The sequence below is a fragment of the Colletotrichum aenigma genome (genome assembly GCF_013390185.1).
Source record: "Colletotrichum aenigma strain Cg56 chromosome Unknown KSG_Cg56_contig02, whole genome shotgun sequence".
Lineage (NCBI taxonomy): Eukaryota > Fungi > Ascomycota > Sordariomycetes > Glomerellales > Glomerellaceae > Colletotrichum > Colletotrichum aenigma.
Window position 1 is genome coordinate 3,343,233 of NW_023500908.1, and position 19,128 is coordinate 3,362,360.

Genomic DNA, 19,128 nt, shown 5'->3' on the forward strand with positions numbered 1-19,128 from the left:
ATGTACGAAGGGAGACAACAAGGCCATACAACTCATTTCCCCGAAGCCCCGCACCGGTTGGACAAACCAGTCAGGACCTGCCATATTGAAGATGGCGGGTGTTTTCATGGCGTAGAGGGAATGGAGTCGTTAGTGTTGGCTTAGCTAAGGCCCGCGTCGGTATTTGATAAGACGGGAGTCCTGCTTTGTGAGATGCGTCCCGCTCCATGGTGGGGCCTGGATTCCTTGATCGATGCCGCGATTGCGTTGTGGAGAGCACCCGCCCGGTTTCTAAGCAGTTATGTAGCGTGTGTCAGCAACCATGTAGGCCGCATGAGAGTTCATCCCGTTGGTCAACGCCGTTCGATGCTGGCCCCCTCGCTTCTCTCATCAAGCATATTACTTGATGTTCCAGCACTCGACTATGCGTTAGTTTCTTCGACTTTAAATCAAGTTTCCTTATGACTTACTGCGTCAATGGTATGTTGAGAGCCCAGCATCGAAATCACGTCTAGACACATCGCGGGTTCAGCATGGACTACCAAGTACCTAGCCTAGGGACTTGAAGATCAAGACGGACCTCAATGTCGAGATACGTTGGCCCAGACACGTTGGCCGAGTAGAAGATCTTTCGTCTCAGCTATGCCACCAGCAACTTGACACAGCGTCAGAATCCTAGAGCAGACGACTGTGAATTCAACCGAGTCGTCATGAGCATTTGTGGTTATATGCGTTTATTTGTACTGTACTGCACGATATGAACCACCTGTTTCCTTCATGTGTCCCAACAAACTCATAGCGCTTCCGTTCACTGACAATCCGCATCGCCCACTCCAGTACAGCAGGTAAGAGTCGCAGTACCCATGCCACCACAAGTGAATCTAAAGGGGGCACTACAAATCCTTCCGTTCCTGAACTGGGTGCACTCGGCTGAGGCGAAAGAAGGCCCAAGGCAGACCGCGGCGGCGGCGGCCAAAAGCAAGTTGGTGAAGTGCATGGTGGAGACGTGGCTGAAGCGGCTTTATCAGAAGTGAACATAATGTTCTGGAACAGCAGCACTCACAAGGGTTGATTTGAAGATTGGAAAGTTGAAGTTGGGTGGGCGGGTGATGTAAACTGGACTGAAGAATACGGCGATGTCAAGTTCAAGCTCTGGGAAGAGGGGATGGGAGCAATCTTAAATGTCTTGATTTTAAGCCAGTACCCTCACGGAATCTCGGTGAGTCCAAGACGATCACACGTCAGAAAAGAACCGCGAGTCATACTTAACAATAAATGAGGCAGGAGTGTTGGAGACTGGTGTTGTCTTGTATGGAACTGTCACCCTAACGCAACATCCAAAGTCAATTAAAATGATGCTGTACAGGCGAGATTCTCACTAATCCATGACTTTCACCAAGAGCAAGTTGTTTTAGAATCTTCCACCTGATTCATCACCAAGTCATGGTTCGCCAAGCATTTCATTCGCCGGAACAGGAGTAGAGAGAAGCACAGCCATGCGCCCATGCCATCCGTGGAAAGCGCGGAGGGGAAAGCGCGGAGAGTAAGATGTGAACTTTGTCATGTAATATGCCACATAGCCATTCTTTCGACCTCTTCCATCCTTTCTGGATGTCTGTAGTCCCGTGGTTGTCGGCATCGGTCCAGGGGCCATGAGCGTGATGTAGGAGTGGAAGGCGGGCGACTTGGTGTCACGGTCAACTGGAATTTGTCTCGTTCTCCAAAGTCTGCGTATGTATATCTTTGTATCCACGGCGTTTTTGAGGTAGAATCATACAGAATCACCCCCTGCACGCGGGATATTCCTGAAAAGAGGAACGTCAAGCGTCAAAACATTGCTCGGCAAGTACGCGTGCTCCTGGCTCATGGGCATCTGAACTGGCGGACACGTGTACCTGCAACCGAGTAAACGCCTCTCGTCCATGATGCTCAAATCCTGTGGGTTGGTAATATATACCACCAGATGCTCGTACTCCTCCGATTTCCTGTCGCCCATCATGTTGTCAGCTCGTGCGATGTCCTGCCGCAGCCCTATTAGCCACGGGTGTAGCGCCGAGACGTAATCGTGAATTGTGATGGATTCCGTGTTGGATGCCTCGATGACGAGGGGCAGTGCTCTTTTTGGCTGGTCAGTGTCGCAGCAGCGCAAGAGCTCTACCTCGTCGCCATTGTCATCCTCTTCGGCTCCTTCGCTGCTGCTGCACTCTGACTCGTAATGAAGGTCGTCCAGCAGCTCTCCATAGACGCAGTCGTCATCGCCAGGACTAGCATGTCGCAAGTGCCACTCAATCCATTCGCCCTGTCAGCGCTTTAGGACATCGACATGTACGCTTATGGTCTTGATCTTGGGTTCCGTGAGCGACTCCTGTGAGATGGCGTGCCATGAAATGTTGCCTGTGAGGTTCTGGGTGGCGAAGGGTTCACGCGGAGGGTCTTGGGTGTCCCAGTTCCATACGACGAAGATGCTCTCGGCCAACGGGCCCTGGAGCCTCCATAAGAGACGGGATGCTTGGGGGCTCGTAAGCGGGCTAGGCATGGCGATGTGTTGTGACATGGGAAAATGTGTGCTGCGATATGGGAACTTGTGCGAGATGAAGGTAAACATAAATCGATTCGGTTAGGCAACGCCGTGACACAGTCTGTGGGTTTATTCAGTTCCTTGTGAGGGTTTGTCTAGATGTGAGGCCCTCAATAGCTCATCTATGGGAGAGTGGATGATATCCTGAGGTTCTCAATGAGTTGAAAGGACGATGAGGTCTATGGACTTTGAGTAAAGCAATCGACAACCTTTGAACAAGAGTGGCGCTGAGGAGGTTGAGATGAAGCCAGGAAGTCACGAAAACAGAACTAGTCCGGAGCTGTTATTAGGCAGCTCATTATCCACATCCAGGGCACAGACATCATAGACTTGTCAGTAGCGTCCTTATAAGTTTGTGTGACACCTACGATGGTGCTATCACTGGGCAGTTCGGCATGCTCGAACCAGATATCCCGGAGAGCAAAAGATCACAACAAAACACCAAAAAAACATACAACACCGGGCATTCGCCGGTCGTCACCGACCCGACTACTACTCCAGCCCTCATTGGCTTATCTATGGGAGAGCGGACGGGATCCCGAGTTTTCCAATGGGTATGGTCGTATGTGGTGGAAGTGTGCGATGAGGTGGACCAAGTAGGGCTGGCGGGGCATACTCGCGATGAGGCTCCACCCACAGCAGCACTCCGACATCTATTTCATGCTGACGACTTTTCCTCACGGCTCTTCTTTGATTGAATTACTGAAATAAAATGTTCTGAGACCTTACGCAGCTGGAATATTTGATATGGTTGAGTTTGACGCTCTGGGAGTCTGGATTCTGTGGACTAGCTGCCCCGTCAACAATCCTGGCAGAGGCACGTCAATACGCCTTTTTATGCTCATTTCATCAAAGTTAGGCCATTGCAGATTGGGGCAAAAGCCACCATATGCGTTTCTGCAGTATCTTCTACCAACCCCTAGGGCAGCGCGTTTAGGCGGATGTTGACACCGGTGAGGTAAGGGATGACACGAGCTAAGGTCGTATTGAATAGGCTAGAGATGCGATCTTTGAAGGCTAGGGAACAAACTAAAATCTTAAATGGTCCTTCGACGGTGCTACGGGCTATTCAGAAATGATGTTCGATGGACCAGGGAACCCCGTGACTAATATCTCATCACCGGACCGCATAAGATCCCCAGAGCTTTGTCCCGTGGCCAGATATCTTTGCGAGTGAGATAGGAAGAGCAGATTTACTCTCCGTGGCATGAAGTATCAGAAATACATAACTAAGCCTGAGAAGACAACCAGTATCCAGAGGTTGAGTGAGAAGTAGTTGATCAAGAAGCCTCGAAGGCTCTATGCAGTCTATCTATAAGTATTTGAAATAAGTCACTCCTTATACTCTATCAGATGCCCAGTTGTAAAGTTGGTCTCACAGCCGCTGCTGAGTGCTCATCTCTTAGTATAAATGTTTATGGTCCCATTTCCCCTGCTTCTACTTCGAACTACTTTCGCAGGACTCTGTGTCGACTAATCCTCGTTGGACGGAGGGCAGCACAATTGCTACCGAACTTTTAGTCCTTACTCTTGAAATATTGTGAGCGACTGTATATGACTTACAGATGCCGTGCAAGCCGCTCCCTGCCCAGAACAGTTCGTAATCTTGATACTGCCCTTTGTGGTCAACCCTCCAGAGCACGCCGGGCTCTCAACCTGACAGAAAAAGTTGTTCGATGTTCCAGGGATGGTACATTTGCCTGCGAGAGTGCTTGTTGAGCATCCCGACTGGCGCTCGATCAACTCGCCCGGCATCGCAAAGACCGAAGTGAGGAAGAAAATGGACGAGAGGAGGTACGTGTTACGCATGGTTAATGAACGTCGGGACTCGTGTGATAGAAATTTGTAAATGAAGGTGATGATGCTGCTTTCTGATGATTTGGTCTGTTAGTTGTTGTGTGGACAACCGGCTTTATATACGTCACAAGCAAGTCAACAGCCACATATTCTCTGGATGAACTTCCTGTAACAGAAGTAGGGTTCACATAGCTATTACAGTGCTCTGCGGAGCAAGTCTCTTGACTTGAAGTTCTACCATCACCTTGACTCCAGTATGCCGATGCTACTGTAATGGAAAATTGCCCGCCGGGCTTGACGAGATGACAGCTACGCCTTAGGCTGTGTTGTCTATGTGTCTACAACGAAGCTGAGACGACAGAACTCAAACCCGTCTATTGACTTTCTTGGCGCTATGGCTATGGCTTGTTTTGCTTCAGACAGGCATTTTTTCGACAAAAGCAGGCTCTGTTTGGAAATGAAAACCCGAGCTTGATTGAGTTGACTCGCGCTCGGTTTAGGGGTAAAGATAGGATATGGGGAGTTGTGAAGCCCGAGAGATTGGAGCTTACGGCTAGAGCCTAGTTACTGTAGGGTTTCACGTTACATCCACCCTCAACAGAAGACTCTTCAAGCTTTTCGTGACCACTTCCATCTGCACGTCCCCTTTACGCCCGTTAGAGCCCTCCAACACAGTCTCAGACGACGTTAAATTAGACCTTTCACCGTTGGAACGGAGCAGGCGGGGCAGATCTGAGACTGAACCCGGCCCCGCATACCTCGGAGCGGGTCCCTGTCCCGGGACCGGGGGCGGGCCATCGAAAGCCGGGAGTCGGTTATGCCCCCATCCCCATCCCCGTCACCCTCTAATGCACCTCTTTTCGGAACAGGGTCTCACGTCAACTGCTGCAGGTGGGAGGCGAGGCGATGGCACTTCACCAACCCCAGCAGGGCACTCATACCCGAGAAGGGACTTTGACAACTCAACTGAGACCAAATCGCCAAGAACAATAAGTTGTGCTGAAATCGCAGCCGGTGGCTGGGAGGAGGGAAGCCAGTCCGACAACTCTGGCTCAACACAACAACAGACTTAATCAATTCTACTGCGACTAATGCGTCAATACGAACATCACCGTCCATCATGACTCACTACTTTTCTGCAGACGGGGGGCTCAACATGCTCACCGACTTGAGCCAACTCTCTCTCAATCGTCCCCAGAACCAACAATGCACCCAAGCGCCCGAGAGAGATCCTCAATCCCACGAAAATCAAGTTACACCCCCTCCCCTTGCGCCGCCGTTTTCGGCCGACGAGAATAACCAAGAAAAAGTCCTAAGGAGGAAGAACCCGATTTTTAAAAATAAGGTGCGATGTCTGCCAATCAACCACCTGCCAGCCCCACGAATCGCAAAGCTCCACAAACGACTTCGACCTTCCCGATAAACGGGTCGCACAGGACCACGTGCCCAACGATGGGCGTTTAACTTGGAAAAAGCAATAGGGCAGGAATCATCGTGGCACGAACAATCAAGGCGAGAAAAAAAGGCCCTCCAACCGCCGCCGCCGCCGCCCAATACCCTCGTACGTTGGACAAGGGCACATGACCACGGGATATGCATCTTGCATCACTTTTTACGCTCACCGCTTGGATGATGGACCTTTTTTCTCTCTTGTTCTTTCTTCCCGCCAAAGATTCACAGATCGTCATTCCCGAGGCACGGAAGTCTTCCATCCCGCCTCGCCTACCCCCAGCCCCCTCCTCTGCTTCTCTTGCTGCTCTCAGTGTCTGAACTAGACAACGCAGATTCCAAGACATGCAACGGCTTCAGGGAAAACCCTAGAAAATTCCCGAGACATGGCGACGGGAATACGAGGGAGCGAGCGATGGGCATGCAAGTGAGGAAGAAGACAACAACATCCAAGACCTGAACTTATGTAAGTCATCAACAACATCCCCGGCGCCACCAACCTTCAAGGCCCGATTGCGTTCACCTCTCATCACACATGGGGACCTGGAGTGCACAAACCCCCGGTCCGTCGCCGCTCGCCGCCCGCCACCACCACCACCACCACCAACAGACCTCCCCTCTCCTCCTTCCGCCGCCTCTCCCCGCGCGCGCGAGCCCTAGCGTGCCCGTCGTCCGCGGTGCCTATGGCTCGTGCCGGCCGTAGACCGGGGTGGTCTCGCTGCGGGTCCATGGCGAAAGTCACAGATAGCGCCGTCCGAATCACACGCGACTAGACCGCATGCGGGTGGCAGGGCGGCTGGGCCTCAGGGGTCCAACAGCTGTAAGTCAGCACGAGCACAGCAAAAAAACGGTCTCTCTGGCGCGTAAGCAGCAGGGCCTGTGTATAATCGAAAAATAGAGTAGTGCCCAAGCCACTAGATGGATCAACTTGCTGTTGTTGGCCAAGGCCCCGTCGGGCACGAGGTGACGGTGTGGTGAAGAGAACAAAGAAGCATGTGTGATGGGACTAGGATTCGCTCGGCGGTGATGATCTCTGCAGATGGGGAGCTGCAGCAGCCAAAAGGTGATCGGGCAGACAGGCTCTGGGGGAAAGAGGAACACCCGGCCGGGATGTCGTTCTTGTTTGCGCCCCTGCGGGTTGCCCAGAAAAGTTGGGTTTTGGTTGATAAGATGCTCTGATTTTGTGCTTTCGCATGTCTTCTGACAACCTCTTTCGGGCGGTTGAGAGTGAGAGAGAATCAGTTCAGATGCTGATGCTCCACTGAGGAATGACAGGACAGGGGTAAGCGAGGAGCCCAGACGGGCATTCCTTCAGAGGCGCAGATTCCGTGATGCCACGAGGTGGTGTGTTGCTCATACGCTGAGACATGTCGAGTCTCCAATCGAAGTCCTAAGACGAGGTTTTCCACCACCTATGGTGATATCTGAGTAGGCAACCCTCATCCATTCGTAGCCGAACGCCCAGGACGAGGCCGCATCGCCTTTTTGTCACGGGATGCGGGCATTCCGTGGGAGCAAAAACAATGACAGAGCGCGGCCGTCGGCGACGGCCTTCTTTGGCCCTCCTGACGTTCTGGGAAGTCTCCTCGTATGGGGTATTTCCCCTCACTGTGGATATATGAGCGGGCGGTCCCAATCGCAGGAACCGCATTGTGACGGGCCACTTATCGATGATTACGTGACGCCCTTCATGTATGCGAGGGATGGCTGACCGCCAATGAAGATGAAAAAGCAGTACTACAGCATCCTATTCGTCACACAAAACGCAGTGACCCCCCGGCCGCGAGCATTCCTGTAGGCTCAAATAGATGGCGGCCTGCGCGGTATCCTCGAATCTCCCGTCGTTATCGATACTGCCGTGTCGCCCGAGAGGCGCGATGTTCGAGTCGAGGTCGTGTGATTTGACAAAACTCTGTATCCGTAGAAGCGATCGCAATCGTTTGGTTCTTAGCGCTGCCGCTGAGCCGGTGCAAGACGCAGGAGAGACGGTATTCGGCCGCGAGGGTAATGCGAGCCGATGTAGCAGCTAGGCGTCTCGCGCTCGGCAGCACAAAAGACGCAGAAGTCGTGCGGCCTCGATGGTGGAAGTGCTGAGTGAACAGGCGCAGCCGGCGATCGTGGTCTGGAAGGGGAGTTTTGGAGTTGGAAGTGCCCTCGACGCCCCTCGGCCCCTTCCTGGCGTGTGAGATCCTGACGTTGATCTGAGCGATCCAATGTCAGATGGAGCAGCAGTGCGTGGGGCAACAGCTGCCAAGCATCCAGGGCCCCCCTCCCCCTCTTAGCCGTAGCTCGAAAGAGAGCATTACCAGTCAGGTCTCGAGTCACTGAGTGTGGTTGAGTGTATTAAATGAGATGTGATTGCAATGCTCCATCGCTTCATCCTGTAGGACTAGATCGGACCTGTCCCCAGGTGCTCTTGATGAATGTCACATAATTGCACCGGGCCCAGAGCTCTCAAGGCGACTCATCCAAAGACCAAGTTGATTAGCCATGCCCGTTGTGGCTTCCCGAGCATGAATATCACTGTTGCATCAAACGCGAGAGCAAACCAGATGCGCAACACCGGCTCCGATAGACCTGGGTGACAGAATCCTATTGACAGGGTCCAGGATAGCGTGTCGTGAATACTGAAATACTGTGACGAGCGTCGATCATTGTTTTTTTTTTTTTTAGCTGGGGATTGCGGCCCAAGACGTGCCAGACAGAATTGGCGAAGGTGGCCGCGACCGTGATGGGCGGATCTTAGCTGATGAGCGATAAGCTGCTAAACACGCAGACCAGAAATCAAATCACAAACATCTGACATACGTCCTGGACAGAGGGGAAGGGCAACATCCGGTAGCAATGCGGAAGTCGATCAGGAACGACCCATTTTTTGAAGGCTAGAAAGGTTAGCTCAACGGCAAAGCAAACTGCTGCCGGACCAAGGCAATGTACGACATGACAGGGGTTCCAGAGCTCTGCCCGCCAACGCACCACTCGATTGGAGGGAAACTCGTCAAATTCCGGCTCCGGATTGTTCTGCCTGCTGGTCATCGATAATCGACGAGTTCACCGACTGCGTGATCAACGAGTCGGAATTGGGCACTGATCAGTTGATCAAGCCCTGTTGCTTCCAGCAAGACCACACACTTACCAGAAATTATCGTGGCTGTCCGTCGTTTCGGGGTCCTTAATATCCGGCGAAGACGCTCCCAACTGACAACAAGAACGTTTGGCAGCTTTGAGATGTTTGCAAAAGGTCATGGCAACGCCACAAGCACGTCGATTCGATGGCACTAGAAGGGCTCTTCACCGGCTGCAAGCCTGGCCCGCCGGTCCCGGTGCCATGCCATTGATCAATTGCGCCATGAAAAGTTTGCTCAATTGCTCATGTCAATTGGCTGCTCTTCAGTGAATGGGATGTAAGACAACAGCTGACGAGACGTCAGGTACAACTTGCACGTCAGATACATCACGCTGTCAAGTTGGGTGCCTGACGACCCAAAGATGAATTCGCATCAGAAGCGGCTACCCGAGCTGAGAGGTGTAGCGTGAAAGTGGTGATGGTTGCCGCGGGGGGGTTGACCACCCGTTCCGGCGTAGCATCGTGGACGTGGAGGAGGGCAAAGATATGTTACGTACCTCTAACATGTGGCATCAGTTCGGCCGTCGCTCCATTCAATGCTTCGTCGATGAGGCGGCCGTGGGATGAACCCTGTCGTGAGGATGCAGCCATACCTTATTGTGTACTTCGTTCATGCACGGGGAAGAGGCCGGTGAGGTTGCATGCTGTGCCATTGTGTGCGGTGTGGGATCTCATTAGCGGCCGTGAAAGGAACCGGAGACGGCGAGGCTGTTCCAACTCCAAGCATCATTGGGCTGGCATCAGACGGTTTTCAGGGGTTGCGGCGTGCAATTGATATCCGGGGTCTAAAGAAGCAGACCCGGCCAGACCCATCGGTTCGAAAGGGTGTGAAAGAGGAGCGAATTGGAGAAGCAAGTCGGAGAGGATGTTGAGCCGATGCGGTGGAAGTCGTTCGTCTTGCACCGAGTGAGACATTCGACATGGTTTTGCACCTCGTCGAATCAAGGCGATGTAATGAAGTGCATGCCATTGAATAGGTGGGATATTGCGATGGACCAAGATACAGACCCATTCCCCACAATGACAGGCAGGTTCAACGAAGGCTGGTTCTGGGCAGACAGACGATAATGGGCGAGCTGAATTGGAGCCGGATGCGAATGGTACAGACGTCTATCTGATACGCATCAGACTTGGGGGCATGTGCCGTGCATAGCAGTCGTGGTTGTGATCGGCCCGCAGATGTTGATGAGCCAACGGTAGGCGAATGCAGTGCTGGTGCTGGTGCTGCTGCAGCCTCAATCCTGGAAATAGTCTTGGGGCTGCATTCGCGGATGTGGGCTAGCATTTCACGCAGCAGCGATTGCACGTTGCCAGGCCGTTGAATCGCTCCATTCGTGTGCAGACAAGACAGGGCGAGAGGGGAACACAGCACGAGCTCCGAGCAGGTAGGTCCAAGGTGGAAGCGGGTGTGGGGATCGGTGATGGATGGTGGCCGCCTATGTGCCGGCCAGCGGGAGGTGATTCCAGACCCGCGCCGGCACAGCCGATGGCGAAGGAAGCAAGGTGGCGTCCTTCCGAATGTGGCTCCTGGCACAAAGGGGTCGATCGGAGACGTAAGATGAAGAGTTTGATAGTCTTTGATGGGCCATGTTGGAGAGTGCGATTGACGAATGGCTGGTGAGGGATGGGCAGAACAATGCCTTTGACGCTGATTGAAGAATGGGCAGCGAGACGTAGGACAGGAGGGTCGGTCGGCGGTGGCTGGTACGCAGCACATACGGAGGGGAGATGTGCCGTGCGTGGTTGACAGCGAAAAGAAGCAATGGGCAGCGAGTTGAGTTGTGCCCGTCGTCGCTTGGATGAGGTGAAGTTCGTGAGGTGGCACAGACGGGAAACAGCCACAAGTAGCGGCTACCTCTGCGCTTGCCGCCGTTGCGCCGACCAGAGGCGGCGGCGGTTCGTACCGACTACTGAAAAGCGGGTCGCTGTGGAGCGTCCAACGGGAAGTTAAAAGGGACGAACCAGTCAGGAGCAGGACCATGGATACCCATGTAATGCAGCTGCTGAACACAAGGCACATGCGGCTCCGGATTGGCCCCATGCAAGTTCCTTAGGCGCCATCACCCTTTCCTCGGCGCGTAGCTGTTCAACCCCGGTCCCCTGTCACCTCCTCACGGAGCAGAGAGCTCGACAGCTGTTCCCAACTTACTCACCATTTTTGCGCCGCCTACTGCGTCGATTGATTGATCGATTGCTTGCTTGCTTCCATGCCTTCGGTCCGTCTTCCCCCAACCACGCGCATTTGTCCATTCCCGCCCGCCGCTCTTCGTCGTCGGCCTCCCTGCCCACGCATTCGATAGGCTCTCGAGCCGGTCGACGAGACCGTCCTAGAGCTACTAGTGATGGCTGAGGAGGCGAATCAAGGCGACTTGTACCAGGATTCACCACTGTGACCACCGCCGAGACGAGGGGAGTCATACCACTTGCACCACTCGTACTCACGCTTCGCAGACGGGGCACGCAGCCTCCGTGCACCTACCGCGCATTGCGCATGTCAGAGCAGCCTGTAAGGCACCTTTGGCGCTCCCAGTGAACAATGCCTCTGCTAGGCTAGGTATCGCTGCTTGCTTTGGCAATGCGAGGTCAAATCATCCAGGGGGAACAAGCCCCAGCAGAGCTCCAGAGCGAGACACGCTTTGTTGGAAACAGCCCCCCGCCAGACGTCACTTCCAACCAAACACGGGACGATGCGCTTCTTCATCGGAGGTGGATTTATTATGTTGTTTGTCTTGCTAAGCCAGGGTCCAGAGAAAGCTGCTGGACCAAACACGGGACGATGCGCTTCTTCATCGGAGGTTGATCTATTATGTTGTTTGTCTTGCTAAGCCAGGGTCTAGAGAAAGCTGCTGGACCAAACACGGGACGATGCGCTTCTTCATCGGAGGTTGATCTGTTATGTTGTTTGTCTTGCTAAGCCAGGGTCCAGAGAAAGCTGCTGGACAACATGGCTTGGCCAGGGCCGTCGCAACAAGCAGTCGCAGCAAGCAACGCAAGCTGGCTGAGCGCCGCCTCGCCTCAACTTGATAGGCTGATATTCCTGTCCCTCCGTGTGCACATACGCACGCGGGCAACATCGCAAGCAGCAAGTGTTGATGCCAGCAAGGCCAGCATCGCAACGCAACGCAGTGCAGTGCAGTGCAGTGCGGTGCAGTGCAGCAAGCAGGAAAGGAAGCGGAAGACTCGGTGCGAAATACTCGAATCACCTCGACTCGCGAGAGAAACTAGCATCCAAAGACCTAATTATGGCAAAATATTGATGTACTGCCCTGCTCAGACACACACGGCTTGCCTCGACTCTCGACAATCCGCCCAACCAGGCCACCTCGCCCATCTCCACCATCCCTCGAACCCCGGTCGACTTGCTGCATTTCCCCCAATTCTGACCCCCTCGGCACGCAGTGGCTTGCACCTTGCGCACCTGGTCCGGTCCCCTCGACTGGCCTGACAGGGTCCGTCGTCGACGACCACCCCAGTCTGGTCTCCAGAGCCATGCAGCGTCTTGGCTTGACCAGATGAGCCGGACCGTATCCGCTCCTAGACACCTCGACCAAAGCAACGAAAAGCTCTAATTTTATGGTCAAGGGCTGATCGTCCAGTGACGAGCCATCTTCACCACTTAGGCGCCATGCTCCATGTTGCTTGACTCTCGTCCTATTTGGCTCCATCACATCCCCGTCCACCCCCCCTCAGGCGCAACCTCTCTTATTTTCTATCGGCCTTTTTTTCGATCCTTTCGTTTTTCCTTCCCCTTTTCTGTTGCTGCTGCAAGCAAAAGGGTATTCTCCTGTGTCATCGCTCACCAACACCTTGTGTTGCGAAAGTGACAGAACCAACCTGCAAGTCAAGCGCCGGCACACCCCCTCGAGCTCACCTTATCCAGTGAGATCTCGCTCTGCCACCAACAGTGCCGCCTTCGACAAGAGACAACTGCATCTCTTCACACCCTCCGACTGCGTCTATAGCGTCTTTACCCCCCTCAAACCGTCCCGACAGACTGTAACCTGTAACCATCTTTAACACCCCGTCTCCCAGAACTTTTTTTCTTCTCTCCCTCCTGTCCTACCTCTCTACCTGGTCACCTGCTGGAGACGTAGAGGAAATAACCCCGCGCCGTAAGAGAGAGACACTGCCATAGCACGACGGCACAACCACCACCACCTGTAACACGACGGCAAGCCGACGATACCGCCTTTTACGAAAGAAGCCTACGCCGAGCATTCGCAACTCTGGAACCCTGAAACGTGGAAGGACAGCCGGTCCGGGAACGGACATTGGGAAGTGCTTCATGTGATGGTTGAAGTGGAAGAGGTGTAGCTTTCCGACTGTTCTTGGTTCGCCACGAAGCAGCCGGACGGGCGCTGTATTGCCGCGGATTGGTGAGTAGACCTGTCTCACAAAAGTCATGCACCCTCTTCTCGGGTTGAAGTGGCTCAGAGCGGCGCCCCGCGGGCAAGGGCCTGCGGTGGTATGGTTATGTGGATGCCGTCTTCCTCAAATGCGGCTTGCCGGCTAACATCGCACCGGATTGCAGATCGAAATCCGAAAAAGGATATAGTGCCATCATGTCCGCCTCCGCGAGAAATCGAACCGGCACCGTCAGCTCCGGGAGGTCTTCAGCAAGAGGTCGCGGCAATGAGATGCAAGACTTCAACATGCCGCAGCCAAACATCTTGCGCTACTTTGAGCCATGCGCCGCCACGGCCTCCATGTTCTTGTATGCGCAAAGCTGCTCCATCGTCTGCTGCCACCACGATACCCTCACCATCGAGAGGCGGTTTTCGCGGCACTCGGACGAAGTTCGGTTACTTGCCGTTGACACCCAGAGCGAAGTCGGGGCCGGAAGACTGGTCGTGAGCTACGATGCAGGACAAACCGCCATCGTGTGGGATCTCATGACGGGCGACGAAGTTGCTCGATTTGCTTCATACGAGCATTTAACCACCGCCGCATGGATGCGTAACGGCAATGTTGCTTTCGGTAAGTATTCTGTACCAATTTCGGGGATCGAGTAACAGCTAACATGGGCAAAGGCAACACCCAGGGCAACATTATTCTATTTGAACCAACAACTTCAGAACATATCTCCTCGAGAACTATTGACCAAATTGCAGTGACGGCACTTGCACCGGCTGCAGACTGTCGAACGTTTGCAATTGGGTAAGCTTGGCAGAAACACCAAGACGTGGCTGCATGAGACTGACCCCTCGATAGGTACCAGAATGGCTCATTGCTGGTTGCCACCTTGCAGCCACGATTTACCATTCTGCACAATCTGGGCACGTCAAGAGCGCCGTCACCAATCGTGACTCTTAACTGGCACGCCTCATCGTCCCGGCAGAAATCGGACATGCTGGCGGCCCAGACCCACGACGGCGACCTCCGGGTCTGGAGCGTGTCAAAGTCGTACAGCAGCGACGACCCGGCAAAGGTTGTTCGAATCCTCAAGCGCACTGACAACTATCAAGCTGGACCCAACTGGATGGGTTGGTCAAAGAACGGCCGCATTATCCAATATTCTGACTCGTACGTCATAATCGCCACATGGACCTACGCGCGCGCTTAGGGTATGCACTGACAATCATCACCTTAGGGAAACGCTATCATGGGATGTCCGTACTAAGCATGTCACTTACGACAGCATCCCAACGCTTGAGCATGTCAGAGGCCTGGCCGTGTACGGCCCTGGTGCCAGTCTATTCACTCTTGGCGCGAACAACACCGTACAGCAGTTCGACCTCAACACTCCGTCCATCATTGTGGCCAATGTCCAGCACCCCGCTAACTTGTTGCCGCCGTCACCGCCCGTCTCCATTGAGGAACAGCAATCGCAGAAGACGTCTACCACCATTGCAACTGATTCCGATGCCACCTCCGGAACCATTGAGATGGGCATCTCTGAAAGCGATGAGGATCACATGTCACCCTTCGACCGCATCGTCGGCCGGAAGGAGACGGGCAGCACGGGGCCCAAGATGGCGCTCGATCCTTACGAGGCCGATTCCGCAAGCGCGGCTTCTAGCCGCAGCGGACATTCCATGGGACTTTCTGCGGTGTCAAAGGGTTCCGACTCCGGATCCCGGACACCCGGTGTCTATCCCTCTTCGGCCATCTCGCGAGGCACTGAAAACACGTACATTTCCGTCGGATCTTCTTTGCCATCGTCTGCCGCGCCGTACCAGGAGCGGGACATGTACTCAATGAGCGGAACCTCGATGCTGACCGGCACTTCGATGTCTTCATACCGATCGCGCCGCTCCAGGCCCTCGCGTCTGCGAAACGAGGTCATTCCGAGCCCCGTCGACAACAAGGTTGTAGACCTCTTCAAGTACACCAGGAGCCGCTTAAGCGACATTCCTTACAAGCACCCGGCCATGTCCGACAACAGTCGTCTTACTAACGATGACCTTCGCAAACAAATGCTGAGCACAATCTTCGGGTGGAACAAGGAGATTGAGGACCTGATTCGGGAGGAGATGAGCCGGCACAAGAGCGGCGCACCTGCCCGCATCCTTCTTCTCAGGTGGCTTGGGGACCTTGACGCCGATGTCTTGGCAGCCAGCTCATCATCCATGACATCTTCCGACTGGATGCTGCTGGCTCTCAGCGGTATTGGAGGCCAATCATCCCAGCACAAACTTGGGCGCACATACGTCCAGAGACTGCTTGAGCATGGGGACGTTCACGCTGCTGTTACTATTCTGATTGGCATGGGAGACCACAGCGATGCCATCGAGATTTATGTTTCCCATAAGAAGTACATGGAGGCTCTCATCCTGACTTGTCTCTTCTTCCCCGCTGTCTGGGAACGACAGGTATCCATTATCAAGAAGTGGGGAGAATGGGCGGTCATGCATGGACAGCAGCAGCTGGCAGTCCGATGGTATGTGTTTCTCATACTGACTTTGGCCACTCAGCTAACCCGATACCAGTTTCGCTTGCACCGGAGCCGAGTCCGATGAACCTTGGACTTCTCCTTCTGCTGCCCAGGTCACGTTCCAGAGCATCAACCAAAATGTCAACCAAAACATTCCTGAGATTCTGTCCCCGCCTCTCTCACCTCCTGGTGTCAATCGTGGACCTCAAAGGAGTATCGCCAAGACCTCTGCGCTGAAGCTCATCACCTCGTTCGGCGACCAGGGAGGCAAGTCAAAGTTCTTCTCCCAGGTTGATGGAGGCCAGACCCCGATTGCTGCCGGTCCTACTCCCATCGCCGACTCGGCTGTCTCGCCAGGCGGCTTCGACGTCACGACTGCATTTATTCGACCGCCCAACCGCAGCCAGTTCAATACGCCAAACTCCGCCAGGTCCGGTACCTCTGCCTTCAGCCGCAAGCGTCTCCCTTCCATCGGCGAGGTTCCTGGTGACCTGTCGCGTGAGCAACTCAAGCCCGATGGGGGAGCCGTCCACGTACGCATGTCGTCCGCCGAACAAGACAACCTCGCTGCCGGTCTGACTTTGCAGAGAGCCGCCACGGCTAGCCCCATGATGATGCGCGACCAATACAAGATGCTGACCATTCGTTCGAGAGACCCCCCGCCCCCCTCCCCTGATGCCAGGATGATTGTCAAGATGGAAGGTAGCTTGCACCAGCGAAACGGCTCTCGGGACCGCAAACCGAAGGGACTCCAACTCGATCTAGACGGTCTCGACAATCCCATGGCGAACGAGACCCTCTCCCCCGAACAGTCAATCTCTTCCTCAACCCGGTTTCACTGGCCCTCTCGACGACGTGGCCCCGGTTCCGTCACCAGCTCCGTCAACTCTCACTCCACCGCTGGCAGAAGCTACCGTAGCAACACCACTGGTGGCAAGCAAGACTACATCCATAGTCTCGACACCGCCCAACGCCTTCAACAACGCAAGCAGCGCAGCCGTCATGGAAGCCGGGAGGGTAGACGAGACGGCTCAAGCGGTCGAGACCGTGAGCACAGCCGCAATCACAAGACGGCTTCCCGCGAAGCCTCGGCGGAGCGTGGTCGAGCTTCCAATCGTACTTGGCCCAAGCCTAAGCGTTCTCCTACCTCGCCCATTCCCATGTCGCCTGAGGACCTCATCAACCTGAGTACCCCTAAGATGCTGCCCGAGTCCATGGATCCCGCCACTGTGAGGAAGGCAAGTAGCAGCCGCAAGGTAGCCAGCCGTACTTCAAGCCGAGGCAGTCAAATTCGCCACAGGAGCCCTGAAAGCAAGCACCGCCCTCCTGCGCTTGACCTCCGGGGTCGTAGCCAAGATCGCACTGGCTCTCACGTCAGGTCTCCTTCGTCACCTCTTCCCCTTTCCGCCAACCCAGCGCACTACCAGGGATCCGAAGATGAGGAAGACCTCGCCTTGGCTGTCATCGCCCAAGAGAACTTCCGGAACAGACACAACAGGAGCACAAGCCAGGTCGAGTCTCGCAAAGCACTTTCGCCCGAACTTATCAGAGAGTTCCCCCAACGTGATCGATCTGAGAGCCGACGTCGCCACGCGGTTGAGAACATCGAGCAGCCCCGCGATGTCCTTCCTGTTCAGACCAAGTCGCGTGCTCCGTCGACTGAGCATGCCGGAGATCTCAAGGCCATGAAGGATGAGAGACAGAGAAAGAAGGAGGAGGCTGCCCGCGAGCTTGAGGAGCGTCGCAAGTCCCTGGCACAACGCCCTTCAGCGCCTCCTATTCCTCATCCCAACCAGATCCGCATCGGCATTGAGCCGCCGCCGAACAGCCTTGATCTCCCTCCCCGCAGCCACACTGCCGACTCGCCTTCAGTCCACCATAGGAGCATGTACGCCCGCAGCTCCAACGTCCACATCGGCCTGCCGGCAACCCCCAAGGCTATGCGCCTCATCATCGAGTCCGACAAGGAGAAGGCAAAGAACATCCCGGTGCCTCCGATCCCGGCCACCTTTGCGCAGCGACACTCTCCTGTGACTTCGCCTAACCAGCGATCTCCCGAGAAGGAGAAGGAGGGCGACCTTCTTACGCTCCTCCCGCAGACAACCTACCAGCCTCCCGTCCGCGGTATGATTCCTCGCAGCATGTCTGCTCCGCCCATCGACGTACCCTCTCCCAAGACCAGCGGACCCAGTGCACTCTCGCGCGGCCCATCGATGCGACGAGGAAACTCGGGAGAAGTCCATCTCTTCCACTCCAGGCGCGCCTCTCAGGAGGACAACGACGACATGAGCGTTCCTCCACCGCCGCCTCCTCCACCCATGCTGAAGGAGCTGCAGCACCTCGCCATGCCGCCTCCCCCGCCGCCGGCGCCTTTGCCGTACGCCGCCCACAACGGCGCTGGCGCCATCGGCTCTGGTATGATTGAGATTGTCATGGACGATGATGAGCCCGCCACCGCTGCGCCCATGGACACCGCCGTCCCCGTCATCCCGGCCCCGGCGGCCCCCGCATTCAAGGGCCACAGCCGCGGTCGCAGCTTCAGCGAACGTGAGAACGGCTTTGCTGGCCGCATCTCCAAGGCTACCGACCGCTTCCGATCGGGAAGCCGCAGCCGCAAGGACTCCGTCGCCATGCGTCCCAGACAAGACAACTACGAGGTTGCACCTTACGAGAGCGTGCCCATGCCCGTCAATTATGGCCGTGAGACCTTGAGATCTCCCATCAGCGCGCAGAGACAAAAGACGCTCCCCACCGGTCTCAACGCCAGCGACCTCATCTAGGCCATGCCAGCCTACCAAACACCCCAACCACCACCTTAATATTCACTTACCCCCTCCTGATGTTTCGATTCGATTCGTTGCATGGCGACTGGCGTTTTTCGATGAACCTTGATACCATTACTTTTCGACAACAGAGGAACACGACCATTCGCGGTAGTGCAGCATCATCTCCGATGCCACGAAAGCCGACAGATGAAAAAATCCCGATTAGAAAGTGCCGTTTTGTACACTTCAAGTCTATCCTTGAACACTTTTCTCTCGAGCGCAGAGCGATTCTACCTACTACTTCTTTTCTTTCCTTCCTATCTACAACTTGTTTCATTGGTTTTTTTTTTTTTTTTTTTTTTTTTTGCATTTCTTCCTTCTCAAATGATGACTGATGATGGCTGGATCTTGGACTGGGCAAAGCCGCGAGGCAAAGGACAAACATGATACCGTGAGCGGCGATGTACGTGATAGGACGGACACACAGGCCGGGGGCGAGGGAGATATTTGGGGGATACGAGAAAATTTTATGTTGAGAAAAAGGTGAGGGGTTTGAGAC

At 54.7% G+C, this 19,128-nt stretch overlaps 2 protein-coding genes across 2 annotated transcripts; one reads left to right on the plus strand and one right to left on the minus strand.

The window, feature by feature from the left end:
• Positions 1-1,750: 1,750 nt before the first annotated feature.
• Positions 1,751-2,515, minus strand: CGCA056_v002950 (uncharacterized protein; the record flags this gene model as incomplete). Its single annotated transcript, XM_037318207.1, has 2 exons — positions 1,751-2,278; positions 2,309-2,515. The coding sequence occupies 2 exons, from the start codon at positions 2,513-2,515 to the stop codon at positions 1,751-1,753; spliced, it is 735 nt and encodes a 244-aa protein (XP_037184130.1).
• A 10,977-nt stretch (positions 2,516-13,492) lies between these two features.
• Positions 13,493-18,584, plus strand: CGCA056_v002951 (uncharacterized protein; the record flags this gene model as incomplete). The annotated part of the gene is made up of 5 exons (XM_037318208.1): positions 13,493-13,907; positions 13,961-14,087; positions 14,142-14,453; positions 14,521-15,810; positions 15,860-18,584. 5 exons carry the CDS (start codon positions 13,493-13,495, stop codon positions 18,582-18,584), a joined length of 4,869 nt encoding a protein of 1,622 aa, XP_037184129.1.
• Positions 18,585-19,128: the final 544 nt, after the last annotated feature.